At 39.4% G+C, this 26,970-nt stretch overlaps 1 protein-coding gene across 1 annotated transcript in view; it reads left to right on the top strand.

The window, feature by feature from the left end:
- Dtwd2 (DTW domain containing 2) overlaps nt 1-26,970 on the top strand; it is a 44,730-nt gene that overhangs the window by 5,713 nt on the left and 12,047 nt on the right. Inside the window, exons 2-4 of the mRNA XM_051163295.1 lie at nt 17,545-17,635; nt 20,617-20,711; nt 21,016-21,208. Of these exons, the coding sequence (XP_051019252.1) occupies nt 17,545-17,635; nt 20,617-20,711; nt 21,016-21,208 (379 nt within the window). The remainder of the gene's footprint in view (nt 1-17,544; nt 17,636-20,616; nt 20,712-21,015; nt 21,209-26,970) is intronic.

Here is a 26,970-nt window from a genome sequence, read left to right as displayed (position 1 = left end):
GAAGTATGTAAGCCCAGAGCCTGTTGACATCTTTATAAACTCCGCGGCTTAGCTAGGTTTCTATTGCTTTGATAAACTGCCATGAGCAAAAACAATTTGGGGAGGAAAGGACTTATTTCCAAGGTCATATCTATCACTATGGCAAGTTAGGACAGGACCTCAAACAGGGTAGGAAACTGGAGGCAGGAGCTGTTGCCGAGGCCATGCAGGACTGCTGCTTCCTGGCTTGTTCCTCACAGCTCGCTCAGCCTGCTTTCTTACAGAACCCGAGACCACCTTCCCAGTTGTAGAACCACTCACCGAAGGCTGGCTCCTTCCACATCAACCTCCAATCAAGGAAAAGCTACATAGACTTGCCTTCAGGGCAAGCTAATGCAGACATTTTCTAAATGGAGGCATTTTTCCAATTGAAATTCCTTTTTCCAGATGACTTTGGCTTGTGTCAAGGTAAAAAAAAAAAAAAACTAACCAGAGTATTTTGTCTCTAATAATTTTCCACTACCCCTTTCTAGGACTCTAGTAACTTTTCTTTTTTCTTTTTTGATTGTGACAAAGAAGTAAAAGTTTGACATATGGGATCTCATACAATGCTTTAATGCATGTAAGCATTCTAAATGTTTTAATCAGCATAAAATATTTCCTCAAACACTTTTAAGGACACTTAAAACCCGTTCTAGTGTTTTGAATGCACCAAACACTATTATAATCTATGGTCTCTAGGTTGTGATGGTTCTTCCGGCCCTCTTTGTTTTCCATGATTTTGGTGCTTTGAAGGATACTGGTCAGTTACTGGGTAGAATGTTGTTTAGTTAGCGTTTGACTCCTGCTTTCTTATGATGTGTGTAAGGTTCACATTTTTTTTTGAAAGGATAACAACTGCAGAGCAATGTGTCCTTAGCACCTCACCTAAGAGTTTAATAATAGGAAGCTTATTTTTAAAAGAAAAAAGAAATGTGTGTGTGCGTACGAGTGTATATGCTGAATGGTCCTTGAGGTCAGAGGACAGCTATTCCCTCCTCCAGTCCCCCGTCAGCCTCCTTCCTCCGGCTGTCCTCCATGCCAGTAGTCCATTCAGCTGAGAGCGATGAGTTAGTCCATGGCTGAAGTTGGGGCACCGAGTATGCACTGACCTCTCTGAAGTCTGACAGCTAGCAGCTAAACCTTCAAACCACAGCACACTTCTCTCTGGTCATTAGTATGTGGGATGTAGGTGACACTGGTCAGACATGATCATAATGGGCCTATCGTCTAGTGCCTTCTATAGCCTTTGACAGACGTGAACGGGCCAAAACCAGAGACAATTGAAATTTCTATAAGGACAGTGGTATAGTTATGAATTCTTCAAGATCCTCTTGATTTTCATATTTGGTCTTCCTTAATTGTGCCCGCCCCCTTGAATACAAAGGAGGCATATGCTTAATGGAAAAACCTGCACATATCTGGATCTTACAGTGGAACATATGAAACATCTCATACCGTCCCTAACAGCCATTACCTACGGTTGTCACATATGCCAAGTAACTGTCTACTGACTTAAAAAAAAACTTTTTTTTTTTTTTTAATGTGTATGGGTGTTTTGCCTGCATGTATGCCTGTACACAATGTCTGTGCCTGGTGCCTGTGGAGGCTAAAAGAAGACATCAGGTCCTCTGGAAACTGGAGTGACACACATTGTAAGCTACTAGGTGGGTTCTGGAAATTGAAACCAGGTCCTCAGTTCTTAAGTACTGAGCCATCTCTCCAGCCCATCTTCTTCTTCTTGGCTTCCCTCCCAAGTAGCCTTTAGTTCTGAAGATTGAGCCCAGGGCCTAAAGCACGCTTGGCAAGTGCCCTACTACTCACTGTACTACTGCTTTTTTTTCTTAAACTTTTTGTTGCTCTTGTAAATTTGCCACATTGTTAGACATGCAGCCAAATCCTGCTGTGGGTCTAGGATTCTAGGTAGCATCATGGAATTTTGATACTGGTAAGGGAGTTTTCTGGGCTGGAATCCCAGTGATTTCACTCTGTGGTTGACACCATCATGCGTCTCAGCAGAGGAAATGCTGGTGTGTGTATGAAGCACACTGCTAGCGAGGGCTGAAGCACTTAGCAGACGCCTTCCCCAGCAATCATGGCTCTCCAGGGCTACCATTACAAACCACCACAGCTTGGAAACTGACGACAACAGAAATTCGTCCTCATACTTCAGGGGTCAAGATTTGGAACTTGGTCAAATGTGAGGCACCAGAGTACGTGAGAAAGTCATATCCCACTCTCCACTCAACTGTGGAGAATGTTCTGACCATTGTCTAGATCTGGGTAGGGGTTTAAAGTTTACCGCCTGTATTGTCCTTGGCTGGTGCCTTAGTTTGAGTGGGACCCCTGGGCCCAAATCTGCCTATCATAATGTTCTACTTGTAGGTTTCTAGGACCCTCTGGATCCATCTACTTTGCTATTCTCCCATGCTTCTCTCATCTAGAGTCCTGGAGGGGGAGACCTGGTGGCACTCAGAGGAAGGACAGCAGGTTACCAAGAAGAGACTTGATACCTATGAGCATATGCAGGGGAAGGTAATCCCCCTCAGGAACAGTCATAGGGGAGGGGAATAATGGGAAAATGGAAGGGAGGGAAGAATGGGAGGATACAAGGGATGGGATAACCATTGAGATGTAACAAGAATAAATTAATAAAAAAAAAAATTGGAACTTAAGTTGTCACTAGTGCTGGTTCTGTCTGGGACCCTGGGGCAGAGTTGTTCCTTGTTTCTCTCTTCTGGCTGTTAGCAAGTCTTGACGGTGTTGATTAGTGGCCTGCTTCTCTTTCATCAGAGCTTCCCTTATGACAGTTGTTCTAAGTCATCCTAGACCGATCTCATTTCATAATTCTTAATTACATTTGCAAAGGTCTGATATTCAAATAAAGTCACATTCACATGTGTTAGAGGTTAAGTGACAGTGTTCAACCCACAGTCTAAAACTTCTTATATTTTCCTGGATATTCTGTTAGTAATTTAAGATCACCGACGTTGTTGCCTCTTTTTAAGGGTAATATTTATACTATGCAACCTTGAGAGATGAGATTCTTTGTCCCAGCAAAGGGATATATACCACTTGTAGAATCAGTGATTTTTCCAAGCTCATTGTGTCTCCTCTGTGATATAACCCACTGATCACCCACTTTATTCTTGTGAGACTTGGGGAAGAGGGGGACTGCTGTGAACATTTGAGATGCTCATAGGACCACAAATAATACAGTAAGAAGCTTTGCCTGTGACTCAGAGCCCTCCTCTCTTCTATTAGACTAACTCACTGGCCTCCATCCAGTGGGATAGAAACTCTCAGAGGTGGCCAGGAAGCTGCTGTGTTGTTAAGATTCTTGGGTGCTGTAATCCCCTGGGCAGAACATTCCAGGAATGTTTGGTCCAAAGCATGTGATTTAGACTCAGAAAGGACTTTACCCCTCGTCTAACTCAATTATTGCCATGGTAAGATCAAGAGGAGAGGGTGAGAATGGCCAAGCTTGTCTCCACAAACAGCTAACCCAGCTGGGAAATACACAGGAGATAGAGAAGGCCCCTCTGAGTAGGGGACTCAGTGCCACTTAGCGCCACGGGAAAAAAAAATGTAGCTTAGTCCAGTCTTAGAATCCAGATGGATGTGAATCAGTCGTGGTTTTACTTGAGGAGGAACAGGTAGCATGGCTGAGACCGAATCATACAGTTCAGCGCTCTAGCGTTCTGCGAAGTGGGTTTAGACCTCAGCTGGTTCTTCAGTTGCATCTCTAAGTAACAACCCAGATGCTGTGCTCTGCAAATGTTTGTCATATGGCCCCTTTCACAGGACCAGGTACTGACAGGACGACGATGAATGGAACTTGGCTGTTATCATCAGGAGCCTCCAGGGGAGGAACACATAAGGCAGTGGTTGCGATGCAGCGTGAATGATGAGATTGAGGGGCACAGAGCAGGGTGGATGGATTTACTACTTAGAGCTTCACAAGAAACAGCTACTTAAGCCACTCTTTGCTTTCTCTCACTGCTGTTGCTGTCATGAATTTTCATGGTTTTGTACTAATGGTAGTTGTTTCCCAGCTTGCATTTCATCATCAGTCTAATTCTCAGCATCTGGGTCTACTCATTTTATTCTTTCCTGGATATCTGTGATTGTAATTTAGGTAAGCGAAGGGCCCCAGACTCCTGAGTACACTGCCCAAAGGCCTGCAGCGTGATCCTGAGCCTGCTGATTTGTATTTTTCTCTGCCACTTCATAATATCCCTTCCTTATTATCCAGAACTGTTCCTTTTAAACAGTTGTTGTTGTTATTATTATTATTATCATTTATGTTTGACTCTTTACCTTTATTCTGTTATTCTTTTTCCGTTTGAGAATCTCTTGCTTCTCTCTGCTGTATGAAATCCGACTCCACCTCAAGGTATAACTTAATTGCCACGAAGGCAGTTTCTATCCTTTGTTTTTTCCAAATCTGACTCCTCTCTCTCTTTCTCTCTTTACTCTCTCCCCCTTCTCCCTCCCTCTTCTTTTTTCTTTGCATATATGTGTATAACAGGTATGTATGATATGTGTATGTGTGTGCATGTTTGTGAGTGTGAGTATGCATGTGTTACAGTGCATGTGTCAGAGGTCAGAGGGCAACCTTGGGTGTAGGTCTTCACCGTCCGCTGTGTTGAGACAGGGTCTCTTTGTTTGCTGTTGACCTGCAAGCTCTGAAGGAGTCTCCTGTCTCTTCCTCCTCTCACTTTAGGAGCGCTGGGATTATAGATATGGTACTGTGCCTGGCTTTATAGGGGTGCTGTGATTCTAAACTCAAGTCTTTGTGCTGGCAGAGCGAGTGCTTTTACACACTGAGCCATCTCCTCAGCCCTTGAACTGTTCTTTCAACTCCCGTTCTCTCTGCTGTGCTGCTTACTTCCCTGTATCTATTTGGATAGCCAACCTCATATCCTCAGTTACTTTTAGCCATTTTACACTAGTTTTATGCCTGCTTGGGCATTGGCCTTTTTCTTCTAGCTCTCTTACAGTATCTCAGGTTTATCTCCCGCTGTTTTAGTTCTAGTGGTATCTGTGTAGGGCCTAAAACAGCTTAGATAGCGTTATATTTTAACATTTTATGAGCATTAGACATACAGACTGAATACAATGTCCTAATTAAAGGCATCTATCTGTTTGGAGTGAGAGCTGTTGTGGCTCTTGCTGTATTTTCTTTTAAGGAAGTTATTAACCTGTGTGAGCCTATTCTTACCTAAAGTAGGGTAGTGATACTATCCCCTGAGACAAGTAAAACATTTGCATTGCATATATACCATAAAAAGTGTGTGACAGATGTTAACATCCTCCCTCTTTACCTCCTCTCCTGCCTCTCTTCCTTTATTCCCCATCTGCCTTCCCTTTCTTCTATGAAATATCACTCGTACTATCATTTATGAACCTTTTACTGGTACCCAATTTCTTTACTGCTAGGATATTTTCCCCAAATCCAGAGGCTAAGGAACATTATGAATTTGTGTTACTCTATAGACTCCTTAAGTCAGTTACCCTTCCCTGGAGGTGTTGCCCTGGGGCTTTCACTTAAAGCAAATGCTGAGTTGGGAGAACTACTTAAATCAAACAAACAGAAACACTTTCTAGGTGAGAGGGTTAGCCATAGTATTGGGTTCTCGTGCAGTAAACTAGCACTAAATTAAACCTTGTATGATCTCTTTATTTCAAGAAAAAGTCTCAATATCCTTTATGTTTTATGAGGAAATAGACATTTATTTCCTAAAGAAAATTAGGGAAATATAAAAACCCTTATTTTATAATATAGTCAGTTTTTAGATAAGAGACAATGAAAGATTGAAGAAATGAAGAGGTTTTTTTTTTTTTTTTTTTTTTTTTTTTGTTCTTTGGGAAATAGCTTTGCTTTTGACCTTTGACTCCTTGTGAGGAAGGATGTTTCTTCTTAATTAGCCTGTGGGAGGGAGCATGGGCTGCTTCTGTGCATGCACACAGGGGGAGGCTTGCTTCATGTCATGTAGGGACTGGAGATGTGACCCGGCTGCACTTCTTTAGCATGCGGTGGGCCCGGGTTTGATCCTCAGTACTAGAAGAAAATAAACAACAAGGCTTTTGGGGTGGCGGAGGCATATGTGTTTTTTTTATATTTATTCAGTCATTATTTACCCAATAGCCTCTGATAAATAGTGAACACTTAATGTCATATAAAATGATTAAAATTTATTTCCTTTAGAAAACTATGGAAGAAAACATATATGAATAATATTTAAAGCAAGTTATGGAAGTACAGAAGAAGCATTTGCAGAGGAGACACTAATTAATTTGCTACTAAGACAGCTACTTGTCATTTTTTTTTGTTTTTGCCTGCGTTAGGCATCAAAACCAGGGTATTGTGGATGCATCATGTGAGAGCGCTCTCTCTCTTACCCAGGCACATCCTCCAGATTGTTCTTTCCATCCATCAACCCATCTACCCATCTTCATCATCTACTATCTGTATATCATCCATCCATCCGTTTTTCTTAAAAGAACAGGAAGTAAATCGTTGTTAACCTGAATGTGGATGATAACAAGGTCCTCCGTCCTTTGTTGTTTTCTCTTTTTATCGTTTCAATGTGGTGCAAGGGCTTTGTATAGTTGCTGTGATAGTTTGAATGAAAATGGCCCCATAGGTTCATCTGTTTGAAGAGTTGGTCCCCTATGGATAGAACAGTTTGGAAGCATTAGGAAGTGTGGCCTTGTTAGAGGAAGTACATCACTGAAGGCAGACTTTACCATTCCCATTGTCTCTCTGTCTCGTGGTTTTGTTTCAGTGTGAGCTCTCAGCTACTGTTCAGAGCCTGCCACCAGCTCCCCAAGATGATGGTCGTGGACCGTAAGCCCCTGAAACCACAAGCCCCAAATTAGATGCCTTCTTTTAAAACTGCCCTGCTCTCTTCACAGCAGTAGAAATGTAACTGAGACAGGTTTTATATATGCCATCTCTGGGTGCAGGGCTTTTGCCTTACAGGGCACCTGTCCCACACGAAATTTCTTTATCAGAACGCCACTCACTATGACTTAAGGATCTGATAGTAAGAGCAAATCTACCTCCATGGCTGTACTGGAAGGTTTTGGATAACATTCTATAGAGGATTAAAAAGTTAGTATGTGTTTCTAATAGATACATTTATTTATTTATAGTTATATACATTTTATTTATTAATACTATACATGTTTCATAAACATACATAACATTTATTCAAAGGAAGAGATAATGAGTTAATCTGTTGAAAATGTCTTTCTCAATAATGATAGTAAAATGTGTTATTTATTATTTTATAATTAGATGAAGCCTACCATAAACAAGAAAAAGATTGAGTTCATAGTACATACACTCTTGCTTAATTTTCTCAGGTTTTAATTGCTACATATGTATGTATGTGTATGTACAAATATTTAAATACAACTTGCTCAGTCCATTTTTGTTGTTGTTGTTTGTGTGTCTATAGTTTCAGAGCTGAACACCGCATTGGACAACCAGGAAGGGGGATCTTCCCTGGGAAAGGCTAATTCTTCTCCTAGCAGTCACTAACGGCTTGTGGTTCTGTCTATGGGTGGGACCCTGTGAACAGTTTCTCCATTCCACATTAACACGTCCATTGATGCTGCCATTGTCACTGTCTTGTTTATGCAGCCATTTCTCCTGGAGACTGCTTCACAGCAGATTTCCTGGTATTTCAGGCTCTTAAATTCGTTTTGCACATTCTTTCTCAGTGTTCTCTGAGCCATGATGTTGTTAGCAGCTATGATAGAGCTGTGTCTGCTGGGGCTGGGCTCCCCACGATCTGTCATGATCTCCGTTTGCTGTAAAGAGAGGCGCCTGTGATGAGGAGTCTGCACTTATCTGTGGGTAGAAGGATAAGATTTAGAAGGCAGTAGGGATTACACTGGTCTAGCCAATGGCTGTGACCTCACTAGCCCCAGGAAGCTGGCTAGGTTTCTACCACTAGGCTTGATTTCTTCCCTGTGCGTCCAATTAGACAGCTTACAATAGTAAGTTTTCTTTTTTATGTTTTTCCTCAACTCCTATAGTCAGTTATTAAAGAATTCAGTAAGAAAAACAGCTGAGGCAGGTCGTATAAGAGAAGATTTTATTTACTTAAATATAAAATAGTCATGAATGGAAGAGGTTACCTATGTATGGGATGAAAGTGTATATTACATTATTACATTATATGTTTATACAGGTATTTGTCTTTTTTTTTTTTTTTTTTTTTTTTTTTTTTGAGATATGCCTTCTCTGTGTACCCTTGGCTGTCCTGGACTCTCTTTGTAGGCCAGGCTGGCCTCAAACTCACAGAGACCCTACCTCCCTGAGTGTTAGGATCATAGGTGTGTGCCTTGTGCCTAGCTAGATGTTTGTCTTTTTATTGGTCAAGCTGACTATATAGTTAAAAAAAAAAAAATCGAATAACTAGCATTCATCTTCTAGGTTATGTCAGTTCTCTTAAAGACAGTAAGAATAATGTAGAGCTGGTGAGATGGCTCAGGAGTTAAGCGTGCATGCAGCTCTTCTAGGGGAGCTGGATTTGGTTCCAGAACCCACAGTACCCGTCACAGTGCTCACAGCTGCCTATCACTCTAGTTGCAGGAGATCTGACACCCACTTCTGGCCTCTTTGGCACCTGCATGCAGATCACACACAGACATGAAAGCATGTGTGATAAATAAAAGTGAATAAATCTTAAAAAAGAAAAGAAAAGAAAAAAAAAAAAAAACCCCAAAACCCAACCAACCAAACCAAACCAAAACAAACACCAAAACAGCAGAGGGCACTGTGGGATTTAGTTTTCCAAAGCATGTTTTAAATGAGAAGGCTGGTGCCGTTTTTGTGTGTGCTGTGCTGTAGACTTTGGTTAATGACGTAGAGAGCTGTGGAGTTCTTAGCTTAACCCTTCTTCTGAGGATATTAAAAAAAATTGTTGCGTTTTGGAAAATTTGAGTTAAACTATTTTGGGGGGTGGGTTTACATTTGTGTTTCTTTAGTTAGTGAGTAAAAATCCTTTAAAGTAGTAACTATTCATAAATCTATTAATGAATCTTTAAAGTTTATTTTTACTTATATGAGCTTCTCTTGATTAAAATCAGTACTGTAATAGGAAAAAGCTTTCAGTGAATGTTATGTAAGGGACTTAGTCAGGTTTTTGTAGGTCCTAGCATCTCAGATCCATGTCAGGTTTCTGTCAGAGGGAGTGCTCAGAGTGACGGATTTCCTGGTACTACTGCACTCACAGGAGGCATCCCAGTTCGTGTCTGACAGGTAGCCTACAATTCTGCATCTCTACTGGGAAACGAAGACAAAGCTTATTTTGTTCAGATCCCTTAGGGAAATTCCTTGTAGGTTCCATTCATATTATAAGAATACAATTAAAATTTATTGAGTTATATGGATTTTTAAAGAAAATAGACCCTAATGAATGGAAAACCAATAATGTATTTACAATGCATTATAAATATAGTGAATGGAAAAATTCAGCTTTTTGGTCATTCTATTATAGTCAGATGTGTAGCATACATTAAAATAGGAATTGGTTGAGTTTATTATTTAATATACTTATATAGGTATGAATTTTTGTTTAATGTATTATCTATTCAAAATATCATATAAAATAACCTTAAAGTTTAAGTTTAGAGATATAGAGATTTATTTTAAAGAGTTTAGAAATGAAGATGGCAATTACTCTGCACTTCTATTAAGAGATAATTTAACAGCTGAACAGTTAGTCATCATTACAGCATATGTGCTGTAGAGAGGAGAAGTATTTAAGGTAACAGACACAAATTCTCATTATAAAGTAACTCACTAAATATAGAGTTGGTCAGTTGAAATGATAAGATGTTTTAAAGAGCTGTAGTTTTAAAGCTGGAGGGATGGCTCAGTTATTAAATTACTTGTCATGCAAACACGAAAACCTGAGTTTGGTTCCTAGAGGCCCTATGAAAAGCCAGCTGGGAATGGTGGTGCTCAGCTTTAATTACAGTGCCCCTGAGGCAGAGGCAGAGGCAGGCGGATCTCTGTGAGTCTGAAGCAAGCTCCGTCTACATAGAGAGTTCTGGGACACCCAAGACTACATATATCAACCATGTGTCAAAACAGACGAGAGGAAAGCAAGGAAGCAAGGAAGCAAGCAAGTAAGCAAAGCCTATGTGGCAAGGTGCAAACCAGTAGAGACCATGTCTCAAAAAACAGTCTGGACAGCTCCTGAGGAATGATGCCTTACGTTGTCAGTTGCCTCCATATGCACATGTCACTTGCATGTGCACTTGCACACATATGTGCTCACACATTCACACCAAAGAACTATAATTTTAGTAATTGTAACTAGAATTAGGTTACTAGAGACTTAGGGTAAATACGTAGGTAACTATGTTTTATGAGGTATCAAAGCATGAGACAAAGCAATTAATTTTAGCTTACTTATGGTGTTTACTCAAAGTGCTTAGCAGTTTTCCTTAGTAACAGTTTTGCCTCTTATATCCTACTACTTTTTAAGTTGGCCACAGAATATTCAAGTGGAGACCAGAAATACTGGGTTTCACTTATAGTAGAAATGAATTATTTAAGTCCTGTAGAGAACATGAAGGAGGTATGAAATGTGATGTATAATTAAGCGAAGGGACGGCATAGGAAATGGTGTAGGAGGAGAAAAGCATCCCTTTGTGGAGGTCAGAGGGAATGCAGAGCTGTTTCATACACAGCAGTGTTGGAGGTCCTGCTTTGCCCGGGTTAGAAACATAGCAACAAAGAGGGAGGCCAGACCTTGTCCTGTAGCTGCCACTATAGCAAAACAAAAAAAACAAAACAAAACAAAACAAAAAACGGAAAAACAAAACAAAACAAAAAACAAACAAACCTCCTGCATTCTGTTAATATGATCTCCAGTGGTGATCAAATATGTGGATGGAAATTAGGATAAGATGCTGGAAAGTAATAGTAGGAGAATAGGTGGGTTATTTTAGAAAGGTATGTTGGAAAGGTTAGACAAAGAATCCTGCAGAGGGTTGGGGTTGCTGAGACCTTGTAGAAAACAGACAACCACAGGACACACTTCCCCGCCTTCCTTTTGCTTTCTGAGATTCCTCTGTAGCCCTGGCTGTCTGAAACTCACTCTACAAAGCAGGCTTGCCCTGAACTCTGAGATCCACCGGCCTCTGCCTCCAAAGTGCTGCATTAAAGACCTGCTGTACCACTGCCTGGCTATGGGCCACTCTTGATACCAGAAACATACAGGCTAAGGTGACAGCTTGCATTAAATGCTTCTTTTCTACCATGTCTTTGTGGCAGCCTAGCATAGCAGCCTGGCTCAGCTGCAAGGTGATGTACTCCACACAGTGCAGCTATAGACGATAGTTCCATACCCACAGGGGCTAACGTCTCCTAATTCTAGCAAGTTGTAGGGCTCCATTTTAGGGAAGCCCAAAGTATAGGGTCCTGATCAGGTCTTTATAGCTTCCCAGGCAATATGCACACTGTCAGTTGTGGGTTGTTTTAATCATATGCGGGGTTGCCTAGTGATAGAGTTGACAGGGCAACTGGATTGGTTGGCTAGGAAAGGTCATATTTTCATGAAGAGAAAATGGTTTCACTGGCTTGTTCGTTTTCTGTTCTGTTGTTTGTTCTTTGGTAACTACTTTAAAAATTCAGAAGACTTTGGCAGTCTTTAGATGCAGGAATGGATAAGTAGGCAGCATTAGAAAGGAATGAATTTAAGTCATTCTTTGGGAAAGAAAATTCTGTAGGGTGCATGCTTATAGAGAAATGCTTATCTGAGACTGTCCTCTGTTACCCATCCCCACCTGCAGCATCAGTATCACCCACCAACTTGTCAGAAGCACTAACTCCCAATAACTGTCAGATAACACCAATCACTGTCAGAAGCTTGGTGAGGTGATGGTTAGGCTCAGCAATTTAGCTTAATGAGCCTCTTAGGTGACAGTGACATCACAAATACCAAGCAGGAAACAGAGCATACTCAAAGCCCACCCTCAACAAGATACTATCTCCAACAAGACATATCTCCTAATCTCTCAGACAGCCATCAGCTAGGGACCAAATTTTCAAATGTCTAAGACTTATGGGAGGGGACATCTCATTTCAAACTACCACATTCTACTTCCTGGCCCCCATAGTCTGTTTGTTTGTTTGTTTGCTTTTGTTCTTGAGACAGGGTCTCTCTGTGTTAGCCTTGGCTGTCCTAGACTCGCTTTGTGGACCAGGCTGGCCTAGAACTCACAGAGATCCGCCTGCCTCTGCCTCCCGAGTGCTGGGATTAAAGGCGCGCGCCACCACCGCCCGGCTCACCCCCATAGTCTTGTAGCCACATCACAGTCTCAATTATTATAGAAGTATAAAAATGTAAGGAAGTGTAAGTAGTTGCAAACAGGAAGAAAAGTGTTCTAGAGCATAAACACGTGGTTCTGGCTAGGCACCATCCTTGAAATAATATATTAAGTCTGTACAGACTGATGGGTTAAACTGGTCAGAATCTCACCAGTTCCAGAGAACTGCTTTCTGTGTGTGTGTGTGTGTGTGTGTGTGTGTGTGTGTGTGTGTGTGTGTGTGTGTGTAGGGGGTGTAAGGGCAGGGAGTGGCAGAGAAACTTTTTTTTTAATTTGGAAAGGCAGGTTCCGTGTTAACTGCCTTGTACTGTGAAGTTGGTCTGACAGAGCGGAGGGAGTTGTCTGGACTCCCCACCTCATACCCACCCAGTGAAAGTCATAGCTGAGCACAATCTGAAGAACCAGTGTTCGACAAATTGTTTACCCAGGGCATGGCAAACAGTGAACGGCTCCAACCCCACAACTAAGGAAATGCGAGCAGGTCAACCGGAGGAGTTCCTGACGACAAGGTGCAGGATGGTGCTGGCAGAGTCAGCGAAGGCTCGCACTGGAGAGATGCCCCGCCTTGTTCTGGGGGGTTGATCTGTGTTCTCAAGCAAATCGCTAGGATGAAGCTGGCTACACAAAAGATGAAGCCGGAGAGGAAAGATTGAAGGGGAAACTTGCCCACTAGGAGACAAGAGCTGAGCGGCAGCCCTGTGTATAAAGGAGATAGGCTTTCAGCAACGTAAGCCTCTGCAGAGAGGGACTCAAGTGCTCCTCCAGGGGCCACCACCAACGCCGGCCGACATGACGCAAGTACTTTGGCTATCCACCAGACCAGAACCAATCCTATTAATGGACTTCTAGCCTGGCCTGGTGGGCATGCACGCCTGTAATCCCAGCACTCTGGGAGGCAGAGGCAGGCGGATTTCTCTGAGTTCGAGGTCAGCCTGATCTACAAAGTGAGTACAGGACAGCCAAGGCTACACAGAGAAACTCTGTCTCGAAAAAACATAAATAAATAAATAGACTTCTAAGTGTACTTGGCAAATGTTCTTAATGGTTCCTAGATAGGAAGATAACTTGATTTTTGTACTTAGTTGTATTTCATATTCAGTTTTTCAAAGCTGAGTTTTAAAAACACTACAATATTTTGGTTCAATTTATTTTTGTATAAAATTAGTCTCATGAAGCATTTTCATTGAGTCTACGGAGGGGGTATTTAAAAGGGCAGTTTGTGAAAATTGATTTTGCAATGCCACTAGGGAGTTTTAGTCATACCAAGGTTTTTAAAGTTCTAAAAATACCCATAAGAATTGAAATGAAACCTAATAACATATGCTGCAAAACACAGCTGGTGAATGATAATTATAAAACTGTAGTGTAATTGGTGGTTCATCTACTAAAGGTTTGAAATAAAATTCACTACTGTGCTAGCACAGGGTACTATAATATTAGGACTTTGATCTATAAAACATTAAAGTTATATTTATAGAACCATAGCTGTTCTTTGGCCAAAATTTGCATATGTTTATTTAAAAATTTCAAATTGATTTCTGCCTATAGGAGTATGGTTAGAGTCTAATTTTAAATTGCTGGGTGTTATGCTAGAGAAAAAATTGTATTTGATTTTTTTTTCTGTGATTATCTTAGTTTATGCTTTTGATAAATTTCATTATAATCTTAAGCTTTTTAGAATGTTTTTAAAGATTTATTTATTTATTAAGTATACAGTGTTTTGACAGCACCAGATCTTGTGAGCCACCGTGTGGTTACTGGGAATTGAACTCAGGACCTTTGGAAGAGCAGGCAGTGCTCTTAACCTCAGAGCCATCTCTTCAGTCCAACATTTTAGAATTTTAATGTTACCCTATGTTTCCTTTACAGAAAGTTCTTTCTTATAGCAGACCTTGTAGGTACTACTTTTAAACTCTGTTTTATTTGGGGTTCCTTAATGCCTCTACCTCCCTTCCAGCTCCCTTAGGTAGGAAAGAAAGAAGGTTGGAAGGGACAGGGCATGTAGATCTCTTTAGACTTAGCTCTTGCTGGCTAGAGTCATAGGGTTCCTTGGGAAAACATCAATCTCAGTCAGGATATCCAGCAAGCCAGCAAATGGAGCAGCAGCCTTCTTTCTCTGTCCTTCTCCCAGAGTCCTCCAAGGGTCCGTGTCTCTCCCTTTGTGCTCTGGTATTTATGCCCTCTCAGAGTCCTCAGAATAAACTAATTGCAATTAGCAAAGATCACCCCCCTCTCCAAGTCGCAGGAGGGTGTTAGCAGCTGGCAAAGACCACGCCTCTTTCCGAGCTGCATGAGGCAGCTATCAGCTGTGGACAAACTAAAAGCAGCTCCATATCCCACACTTGGGATTAAAGCCAAAACCTGTTTACATAACATAACTGAGTTTTTAAAGAAACCAAACCTTCCACTACAAGACCTTGATGTACATTTCTTAGTATACTCAGATTCATTAATGTCTGTCTACCACTCTTCTGTGCTTTACTCTACTAAGCACACACAAAAATCATGTCATCCGATAAATCTGTTGTTAGTCATAGGACATTCAATGTGTGGCAGGACAGTCATACCAGATCTAAAAAGGAGCTAGAGAATACATTGGATTATTAGTCTACTTACGGTTCATTGAGGGGAAAAGGCTAGCATCATCTTTTTTTAAAAAAAGATTTATGTTTCTTATTATTTTATGTGGGTGACTGTTTTGCCTGAATGTATGTCTGTGAACCCCTTACATGCCTGGAAGAGGGTATCAGAGCTCCTGGTACTATAGTTATGGATGATTGTGAGCTACCATATGGGTAGTGGGGATTGAATTTGGGTTTTCTTCAAGAGTAACAAGTGCTCTTAACCACTGAGCCAGTTCTCCAGCCCAGGATCATGTATTTTTGTCTCTGTTTGAGTTCCTGTCCTGACTTTCTTTGGTGATGAACTGCAATGTGGAAATTTGCCTTTTGATCATGGTGTTTTGTTGCAGCAATAGAAACCCTAACTGACACCTAACTAAGAAGAAGCACTTGGCTGCTGTAATAGCTATTTCAACCAGTTACTCACACTCTAGTTTATATAAGCATTTTTTAGCTTGGGCTACATTACACCTAAGTAGAGTAAGATTTGACAGTGGTCAGCCCTGTAGTGGTAAGTATACTGATGAGAATTCACTTGTGTATTGCTATAACTCAGCAGATGTCACCTGCCATTATGGCTATAAACACTCTTCGAGTATTTGTTGGTCTTTTGTATTTCTTCTTTGAAAATTGTTTATTCAACTCATTCTGTCCTTTTGCTTATTGGATGGTTTGGTTTTGTTTATTATTTTTTGTGTTTGTTTGTGTGTTTTCGAGACAGGGTCTCTTTGTGTAGCCTTGACTGTCCTGGTCTCACTTTGTAGACCAGGCTGGCCTCGAACTCACAGCAATCCGTCTGCCTCTGCCTCCCAAGTGCTGGCATTAAAGGTGTGCGTCACCACTGCCCAGCATGAATGATTTGTTTTTTTTTTTTTAAACTTGGAGTTCTTTATAGCTTGTAGATATTAATTCCCTGTCACGTGTTTACTTGTTAGGGATTTGCTCTGGAGTCTCACTCTTCATTCTGCTCACCATTTCCTTTGCTGTAGAGAAGCTTTTTACTTTTATGTAATCCCAGTTGTCAGTTCTTGGGTCATGCCTGGTGCTAGTTGAGTCCATTCCAGAGGGCCCTAGTAAGATTTAATGAGGGTCTTTGATGTATGGGGTTTATCTATGAGTTCTCTGTTCTGTTGGTCCCTGTCTGTTTTTGTGCCATTACAATCTGATTCTACTACTGTGGCTTTGTAATATAGTTTGAGGCCTAGGGTTTTGATACCTTTGATGTTATCTTTTCCCTTTAAGACTTCTGTGGTTGGGACTGAAGAGATGGCTCAGCAGTTGAGAGTACTTATTCTTGTGGAGGACCCAGGTTCAATTCCCAGAACCTACATGAGGACTGAAAACTGTAACTCCAGTGCCAGAGGAGCCAACACTCTTTTCTGGCCTCATCAGGCACCATGTGGGTCACATACATGCAAGCAGGCAAAAAAAAAAAAAAAAACTCATACAAAATATATAAATCTAAAAGACTGCTGTGGTTATTTGAGTTGTTTTATGAATATTAGGATTTTTTTTTCTTCTAGTTCTGTGTACTCTCAATGTTTAGTGTGTATATGTTTACAATTGCTCTGTCTACTTAATAAATTGCTTTCTTTATTAATATGTGGTGGCTTTAAACTCTTCTGGCTGATTTTGGTTTGGGCCTTCTTTTACCAGATATCAGCCATGTTTTTGGCTTCTGTTCTCTTGATAGTGTTTTAATCCCTTCCCTCTCAGTCTATGGGTGACTTTCCAGTGGAATATGTGTCTTGAGACAACAGATGGTTACCTGTAGTCTTTTGATACAGCCTCCTGGCTGTGTCACTTCACTGGTGAGTTGAATGCATTTACATGGCAGCTCTTACTGAGAGATGTCTACTGAGTGCTGTAACTTGCTGGTTGTTTCTTTGTTTCCTTTGCTTGGCCAGATTATTGTTTTTTATTTTCTCACCTGCTAAGCTTAGAGGTTTCCTTGTTTATTGTTATAGACAAGTGGCCTTCCCAGATTTTCTCTGTTTATCTTTCCTCTCCTGAGATTTATTTCCTGTCCTCTTAGGATCTCAGATGATATTTCTTTCTGCCTCTGGGCCCAAGCTTTTCTTTTCTTTTTCTTTTTTCTTTTTGTCATGAGTTTTGTCATGTTAAATGAAAGAAATATTGCTTCATGAATGAAAAGGCCCTGCAGGATGACCTAGTGACTTTTTCCACTAAAGACAACTAAGATTTGTTGAAGTTCTATAATGTTAACAAACTAAATTTGTCTTGTGGTGGATTACATCTATGGGCTTGTAAGTGCTAAACAAATGTTGTATCACTGAATTGTAGTTACTGCTAAGCCCAGAATCTCTATGGGTGGGGAAGAATTTGCTTTAATCTCTTTAATAATTCTCATGTCTAATGTGTCTTATTAAATTCATTAATATATACTTTCACTTTGAAAATATGTAGCTTCAGCAAACCTCTTTAGTTATAAAAATGGCAGGATGTTGGCGTATTACGGTGATGTTCTATCACATTTTAAAACTCCGCTGGTTTTCTTTGTTTTGTTTTTGTTTTTACTCTTTAGCCGTCCCCAGAAAGTGTGCTTGTGTCCTTACCTACCAGCGCAGCCACTCAAGATCTCCACCCATTTGTACATAATTCAGCATCCCGCAGAGGTGAGTTCAAGTTTGTCAAGGATGTTTCCAGGGGAAGCCTGAGTTCCGCAGAGGAAACACGCACGTCTCACGGCTCTGCAGTGTTCCAGAATAACTGTTATTGATGCTAAGTGTTTACTCTTTAAGGAAGAACGTTTTATCTGATAGTAGAGAGTCACATGCTTGAGACAATGTTTCATATAATTCTGCTGTTACAGGGTAGAACTGTACAGCTCCAGCAGGTCTGTGTGATATAAAGGTGTAATTTTGTGAATGAAGAACTCAGAGAAATTACTGATTTTAAAGCTTTGATCATAGCCTTTGCTCCCTGATGTCTTTTTTTGCTGGAGTAGATGCTGACTTTGGCATTTTACTCTTACAAGATGGATTTGTAAGTAAAATTTTCTGTCTTTTAGATGCTAGAGCAAACACATTTACTTTGTACTATGCCATCTTTTACTTAACACTCTTCTGCTCTGTTTAGAATTAGACATGTGCCGGTATGTGTTTATGTTTGTGAGTTTTGATTTGTGATGAAGGGACGTAAGGAAACCATAGAAAATTATAAATTAGCCAGTACAAAACTAGTCAGTGAATAATGCAAATGGATTTAATGTTAACTCTTTTAGTATTTAGAACTCAGGACCGCTTGTGTCCAAGCAGTCTTTAACAAAGAAATGATTATTATTTTTTAAAATTCACAGCCTATTCAAAGATAAAACTAAGGTGTAAATTAAATTAGCCTTTTCTGTTTTCTGAATGAGGAATACTGTTTCTTTATTGCAAGTTGTTGGTTGGCAGCTCCTTTTCCTGACTTGACTGCAGGCCATTGTGGCCCTGGCTGCTTTGCCACTGGACTCTTTTTCTGCAGTTAACATTGTAACATTGTGTAACTTATATTTACAGAAAACAATAGCTCTCTGGTCAGAGAAAGTTAAGACCAGAGTTTTGGTACAAATATGGTACTTTTCCATTGTTGTCCTAAGGCATTATGGAAGCCTTTAAAGTGTAGTTTTATAAAAGTTAGTTTGTGGTGATTTTTGTATTTTGAAATATTTTACAGCTTTAAAAAATACCCAAAATTAATCCTTAGTTTAGATGACTTAACTGTGTCCACTATGGATGTTTTTTTTTGGATAGACAAGTATATCCCAGTTGAATTTCCCTTTCAGCAGAGAAACCTCTGGTCTTCAAATAGTTCACTAACACTAGACTGCTTGTATGTAGCTTTAGCACACAACTTTGCTTAAGCGCATTTGACAGTTTCATGAGTCTCCCATAGACATGAGATTGAAATCATGGGTGGGTTCCAGGAGGGAGATGTGGGGAAAGATGTGGTAGAGAGGATTGCATGAAAGTGATGTGATGGGCATTTCAAGACTCGGTACATGAATATAAACAGTGCTTAAAAACAAGGAGTTATCACAAAAATAAGAAACAAATATATAGAAGGGAGAAGTGTTACACTAAATTGCATGGCCTTGTGAACTCTGTACATTTAGCCATAATGATATAAATACTGTTTATTGATTTAGCTAAAACCATTATCGGATATGAGAGTTAGCTACAAGGCGAGAGTTCAGAATGCTAACTTGTCATGAGAGGCTGTCCTTGTAAAGTTTAAGAGTTGTAGGTTTTAGAGCAAGATTGCCTGAGTTTCGGGTGCTAAATCCATAACCTTGTACAAGTTAATACATCTGTCTGCGTTTCAGTCTACTCATTGGTAAGATAGATGTAATAAAAATTTCGTTTCTTTACTGGTTTGTTGTGAAAAGTAAATGGGAATTAAATCAATATACCACACTTGGATTGTGTATGTTGATGTTAGCTATGATAATGATCATATGTAGTTTATAAGTAATATGTAAAATTGAAAAATCAAAATTGCCACAGACACTATAGAAAATATGGAAATAATTCTCAGAAGAAGAAGCTAAGAATTAAAGTGATTGTTTCTTAGAAGTGGTACTGGTACTGTGGCGTACATCTGGGAAAGTTACAGCATTTTAAATCTTTGTCACTACTTAATTTATAAATGTATTATTTTGAGAAAAGCTTGGAAATCAAAGTTCTCCATAGTGATAAGGAGGGAGGAACATTCTATAAACACTGGAAAATTTCCTAGCCCCACCTAGGGCACAGTGGCTGACTTCCTACCTCCATAGAGCAGAATGTTTGTTCTTAGCAGTGGAAGCTAGGATGCCAAAGAAATCTACTGAGGGTGGTAAGTGTTTTGTTGGGTCTTTTGGATCCTGTAAGTGCAGCCCACTTCCATGGGAGTAGAGAATAGGCTTTCTGGAGTGGTCTGTGTTTTCACCAGCAACTTAGAATTGTGTAAGAAAGCTACTTCCCTTTTTTGGTTTAGAGTCTCGTATTTGTTTTGTTGCTTAAATTGTTCTGTTTGGCCATTAACAAGTCCCAAATTTGTGGCTCTGTCACTTGGCATGTCCTTTGCTTTATCTTTGAGCATTTTGCTGCTCTAATGGTATAGAGATACAGGCTATCATCGACAAGCTGACGTGTTCAAAATGTAATTACTGTTGAAATAAAAAGCTTATCAGAATAAATTATTCAGTTTAACACAAATTATGTGCATTTATAATTTATTTAGCTTATTATTAAGATTTATTATATATAATGTTGGGTTTCCTTATGGCATTTGAATACATATTTATAAAGTATTTTCCCCTATAATTTATAATTCTAACTGTTAGCCTGTAAATATATCTAAATAGGTTTAAAAATGTGCTTGTGTTATACTTAATACTGATAAATTAGAGAAATGTTATTGCTTCTTCAACTCTGATCTTGAGTAAAAGACTTGTAAAAATATATTAAGCTAGAAACCAAATGTTTCTCAGGAAAGTTTTTCTTTATGCCGTTGCTGAGGTTGACACTCAGGTCCTTGTACCTGCCGAGCAAGCACTTTATCACTGAGTTCCATCATAAGTTTTGAAAGTGTTTATAGATCATAACTTTATGCTTTACTTTTTTTGTTAAAGGAAAGCAAAGTGTTGCGCACAGTCCCTCTGCTAGCAGCATGCCTTCCCCCAGAGAAATGCACAGTAACAATTGGCCGCCGCTTCAACGAGGAGCGGTAAGCGGGCTGACTGGCTGGGCGGTTGGGAGTAGTTCTTTTCTGCAAAGGTGTTTCTATGGGAGGGTTGAAAATCATGTCACTGGCCCTTTGCTAGACAAGTCTAGCCTTGGTAGTGGAAGAACTGTAGCTGGAGGGGACACTGTGTCAGACACCAGAATGTGAGGCTTCTCATTGACCCTTGAACGGGTGTTTCCATTCAGCTGGACGGTGAGAGGGGAGCTTTGCTTAGGCATTCACTACTACAATAAAACTTTTGTTTTCCCCACACCTAATAAAGATATCTTAAAAATTATTGTTGTAGAGATGTTGAACTTGCAACTGTTTGCCGGGACTCTGGAACATTAATATTATATCCAGGCGCTGAAGCTACTAATTTGGAAGAATTTCTATTAGATTCTCCTGTTTGTCCTTCTACAATCATCCTCATTGATGGTACATGGAGCCAAGCTAAGGACATTTTCTATAAGAACCCCTTGTTCCGACTTCCCAAACAGGTAAACTTAACAAAGAGTAAGCACAATTGTATAATTACATACTATATAGGTTTTTGCTGAAAAAAGATATACTTTAATATATGAATTAGGTGGTATTGATATATATGAATATGCATTAAATATATCTGTTTATATAGAGAGAAATATTACACTTAAATACATAGTTACTTAGTTCTTATTGGTAATGATTAATCTTTTTGCAAGGTATTTTTGGGGTAGTCATTATCATATGTTTCATCCTTCATTTTTCAGTTTTTTAAAACATTTATTGTGTGTGTGTGTGTGTACGTACATATGTACATACGTACATACAGCTTGTGGGTCCTGGGAATCGAATTCAGGATGTCAGGCTTGGTGGCAAGTGCCCTTACCTTCTGAGCCATTTCTGCTCTTTAAATTTAGTCGGATTCGTTGTGATCATGAGATTTGAAGCGTTGGGCCATGCTTGTGTTCCTGGGGTGAACTCTCCTGATTGTTGACATTCCCTGTGCAGCTGGAGCTCGTATTTTGTGTGATGAACTGTGATGCACAGGTTTCCATGCTTCTACCTGGCGAGTTTGCGGACTAAGAGTATTCCAACTTCACAGGGTAAATTGAAGAAATATTTTTTTTTATGGCCTAGAATTAGGTCCTCTATAAAATAGAGATGGAATGCATTGGTAAAGCCGTCTGCTCTGGCCACTTAAAAAAGTAGCTTTTAAATCCCTCCTAACCTTTCTGTGGTCACTTCAAGCTTTCTAGTTACATTTGGCCTTTCTTTCTGTATTTCTCTAGAAATTCCCTCCTCCAAGTGAGCAGTAATATAAGTTGTTAAACTTGTTCCCAGTGTGTTCTTTCTTGTTTAGAATAATATATACTCAGATCCACACTAGACAGACAAAGATATACCCATACCCACACATACACACACACATACACAAACACACACACACACACCTTTTTCTCTTTACACTTCACAGGTTTCTCTATTTTATGAGCTTTTATATTGTTTATAATTGCTTTTATATTTTGTTTTTACTTCACTAATTTTTATCTTGATCAATTCTTCAGTTGTATTTTTAATTAACATAATACTTGGATATGTTTATGGAGTACCTATGGTTCTCTGGGACATGTATATATTGCTTAATGATCAATTTAGTGTGTTGGGTGGCATTACCTCAAGTGTTTGTTGTTTCTTTGTACTGAGAACATTTCTTCAAACAGTGATTGGTTTTTTTGGTGAGAACACACCCACAAACTGTGCTGTGGGTAGTTAGGGATTGCGCTGGCTTAGTAAAGTGATGGTTATAGGTTCTCCTCCAAGACCCATGGCTTCCCTATAGTGCTAATGAAAGTTTACATATATCCCTTTCTGTCCCCAAGCTATTCATCTCAGCCTAACACACACCCATTCTTGACCATTTATAATTTCTGAAGTACATTTGGATCTGAATTTGAATTTAAGAATAAACATTCCTTCACTACCTTTAATCTAGGCTAGAAATGCTGATCACTTTCAAGCAGATGCTACAATACTGATGAGACACAAAATGGTCTAATTTTATCTCACGAATTCAGACTAAACCTTTAGAAAATGGAAATGGTAACTTTTTAATTATTCCATAGATTATAACTTATCTGCTTTTGCTTCAATAAAAGTAAGAGTCACCTCGGCTTGATTTGGTCCACCATACTTAGTGAGAACCGTTAGTAGCCTCATAACATCCTAAGAAGTAGCTAAGAACCAGGAAAAAGTACATGAAATGTCATAGCTTAAATGGGCTGCATTTGCACATGTAATACATGAAGATGTGTGTACAAGTGCATGGATGTTCTGAAAAGGCAATTTACTTAAAATGCTGTATTTTATAATAAACAGCATTAAAGTTACGGAATGCAAATGTTGCTTACATGTTTATATAACAATTACAACCAACAATGAAATTCATTAGTAACTTCTAAAAACAATGAAACACATTTTAATGTTGTCTTACTTCCAATTCAGTTTATCTAAATTGTATGCAGGGTATTTCTCAAATTATATTAAAAAATCTTTTAAAAATTACTAGTAATGTGGCAAGGTATTAGAAAGTCAAGTGTTCTTGGCCATCTGCTCATATCATGCACTCCTCATCTTTTCATAAGCAGAGACAGTTTTTATCCACCATGCCCCATAATTGAGGTACATAATTAAACCAGCTGCCTAACTATGCCAAGCATGCCTGTCATGCAAACAGCTCCTTTTTCTGAATTAATTGTGTCCACTGGACCAATTTAATACAGCACTTCTCTAGGATGACTTTGCCAACTGTGACAGCTGTTGCATGGAAGTCTACAGTGCGTACACTGCTGTGCACGGCCTACTTTCATTGTGCATATGCAACACATTTCTGAATAATGTACTTCTCCAAAAAAATTTACACAGTTAGAGACGTATTCATCCCCAGAAAATAATTTGACTCTTGTCAGTTGCAGTCATTGATTCAAAACAAATACCAAGTCAACTCACATTACCAGATCCTTTCAGACATGACTTCAGTTCAAAAGATATGGGATCAAGGCACTAATACTATAAATAAACAAAATATGACTAACAAAACGGCTTATTAAATAATAAATGAAACTTGCTGCCAAGCCTAATACCCTGTGTCCAATGCCCAGGACGCCAGGACATTGTAGAGGGAAGAAACCAACTCTTACAGGTTTCTTCTTATCTCTACATATACACAGTGACACAACATGTATGTGTACACACACACACACACACACACACACACACACACACACACACAGAGACACAAAATTATTTACAAATGTTATATAAGCAGGAATGCAAAACAGCTTAGTGCTAATAAAAATACATTGTCATAATATAAACCATAAAAACAGGGCAAACTGGTGTTTATTAAAGTAAAAAAAACTTGTTCTTCAAAACCAACATTAATAAATGCAAAGCAAGGTGGAGATTGAAATAAATATTTGTGATACATAAATCTGACAAAGACTTTGTAGATATATTTTAAAATCTTGCACTTCAATAATAAAAATTCTTTCCCAAGTAGGAAAGAACAAATACTTGAAATTCAAATGACAAAACACAAAAGGATGCTTGGCAGCAATGATCCTAAGGGGATACAAATACAAATATATAACAATGAGATACAAACTACTACAGTTAGAATGGCTGAAACCAAGAACAAGGTTAAATAAGAGACAAAGTCCACTTGTAGGTATTTGTTTATTCAAGACAAACGAAATCACGTAACCCAAAAAACTTGAGAAAGAAGGTTCAAAGTACCCTCGTTCATCCTTTCTACTGTCTGAGAAACATACTATCATGTTATTAAACATCCTTGTTGTTACATTGATCTCTTTTAACTAAACCCTTCCTAGCTTGTGTCCAGTTGCCCCTTAAGCCAGGCTGTCTGGTTTCCATCTCTGCACTCCATTAAAATTTCTCTTATGAAAAGTAGCACTGCGACAACTATCATATCACTGAAACTGATGGGCGCTTCTGTCCTTGCCTTAACTGACCGGCTACAGTGTTCAGTTGTGATGCAACCCTATTGCTCTGCTGCCAGGACACCAGACTCCCTGGTTTTCCTTCTGCACATCAGGCTGCACATTTAGTCTGCTTGTTCAGAGTATACCACCCCACCCCCCAAACCTCCCAACTCCAAAATTAAACCCTTTGGTTTCTCAAATCCAATCATAAATACCTCCTTTTTTCAACACTGAGGACTGAACCTAGGGCCTTGTGCTTGCTACCACTAAGCAAAATTCCCAACCTCCTCCCTCTTTATTTTAAGCTATGCTCTCATTCTAGATAATAATAGTCACATCCTCACTTAACTCACTATCTATCTGGAAATGACTGGCAGGTCCTAACCACTCCTTCAAACTCAAGATTGAGAATTTATTATTTTAAAGAGATTCTGAATTGTCAGTGCTGTTTAAACAAGAATAGTGCAAAAAAAAAAAAAAAAAAAAAAAAAAAAAAAAAAAAAACCTGAATGAAAACATATTATGTTCAAATAATTCTATACCTAATTAATAATTTAGGATTACCATAATGAAGTGACATACACAAGTGAAAAGGGCATTAAGAATTTCAATGTCAGTACACACTAATGTGGAAAAGGAAGGAGTGGGAATGAATGAATACAATTGTAAGCTTATACCCAAATCAGGTGACCAAAGCTTTTTTTTTTTTAATTTGAAAAGGTGTTTTATTTTCTTTTTTAAATTGAAAATAGACTGTTCTCTCATACAACACAACCAGACCACAGCTTTCCCTCCCTTCACTTCTCCCAGCTCCCCCCATACCTTCCCCAAAACTTGAGTGGTACCAAAACAGTAGTCAACTAAAAACACTCTATGTAGTGACAAGGACAGGTAACAGTTAGAGGGAGTCAGTCCATTGGGGTTCTTTTGGAACTAGTGGTTGGAGCACTGTGATCCATTGTATGAGAGCAAAGCTGAGAACACAAGAGACTGAAGGCAGAGTCTAGGTCCTGTTTCAGTAAGAAGATTTTGAACTCAGAATCCAAGGCTAAAGTTAGCTAATCTAAGCAGAGTATTACAAGTGAAGGAACACAAATTCGACCACGAGTGTTATGGTTCACCTTATGTCTTGCTGATTCAGTCAAGACAAAGAAAAATTGGATGAAGGAAAGAAGGAAACAAATTTAATGTCTGGACAGAGATGGACCCATACCTGTCCCTGTACCCAGAGGCACCTAGGAAAGATGAAGAGCAGCAAAAAGACAAAGTCAGAAGACCCCTCTTCCCATCTCTTTCTTCCTCTCTTCCTTTCTCAAAGTTGCTAAGTACCCTGAGTTTCAGTTCATAATTACATGAAATCAGTAGTAGTATTTATTTACATCTCAATTTGTAAAGATGAAATAAAATTTATGCAAATTTATTTTCTAACATGTAATGCCTCCATAAAGTTGTCATTTTAAAAATAAATACTAAGATGCAAATACAAATGTAGAGGAATGTTAGTTAATTCAGAGCATGGCTGTTCTGGAAAGAGATCACATCCAAAGACCTTCTAGGTCTATGTGATCTGGTTGGCAAGAGATCACGTCCAAAGCTCTAGGTCTGTGCAATCCAGCTGGAATACAAACCATGCCTTTAATCCATGAGACAGAGGCAAACAGATCTGAATTCAAGGCCAGCCTGGTATAGAGCAAGTATCAGGTAAAGAAAAGCTTAGGTCCAGGTATGGTGATACATGCCTTTAATCCTAAATGAAGGTAAAGTTAGTTGTAGAAGGAAGCACCCATGTTTGAAAGTGATGTCTAATTGAGTGGCAGAAAGCTTGACAAATCAGAATATTTGACAGAATAGGATACACCCAACTCTCACGAAAAGAGAATGGAAAGGGAAGCTACTTAAGAGACAATTTTATGGAGATAGCAGGCAGTTTTACCAGGACAGTAAAAGAGAGATGGGTTGCAGAGAGAGAGAGAGAGAACTGCAGGGAAAGATGGAATGAGCCAGAAAATGAGAAGAAGCCAGAAGACAAGAGCAGATTGCTGAGTTAGTTTGAGGCCAACCAGAGCAATTCTGAGGTGAGAGAAGATAGATTAAATAAGTCTGTTGGGAGAGGAGTTTGAGCAACAACAGCTGAGTTGAACCAGCCAGCTCCGAGCTCAGAAAGAACAAGAGCGAGCTCATTAGGCAGTTAAATATCAGAGGCTGAAGACATTCTAGGCCTAGGTTAGATTATACAGAGGCTAGAAGCTTCCAGGACTAGGCCTAGTCCAGCAGAA

Source organism: Acomys russatus, chromosome 20 (genome assembly GCF_903995435.1).
Source record: "Acomys russatus chromosome 20, mAcoRus1.1, whole genome shotgun sequence".
NCBI lineage: Eukaryota > Metazoa > Chordata > Mammalia > Rodentia > Muridae > Acomys > Acomys russatus.
This window is presented reverse-complemented; position numbering and strand designations above follow the sequence as displayed.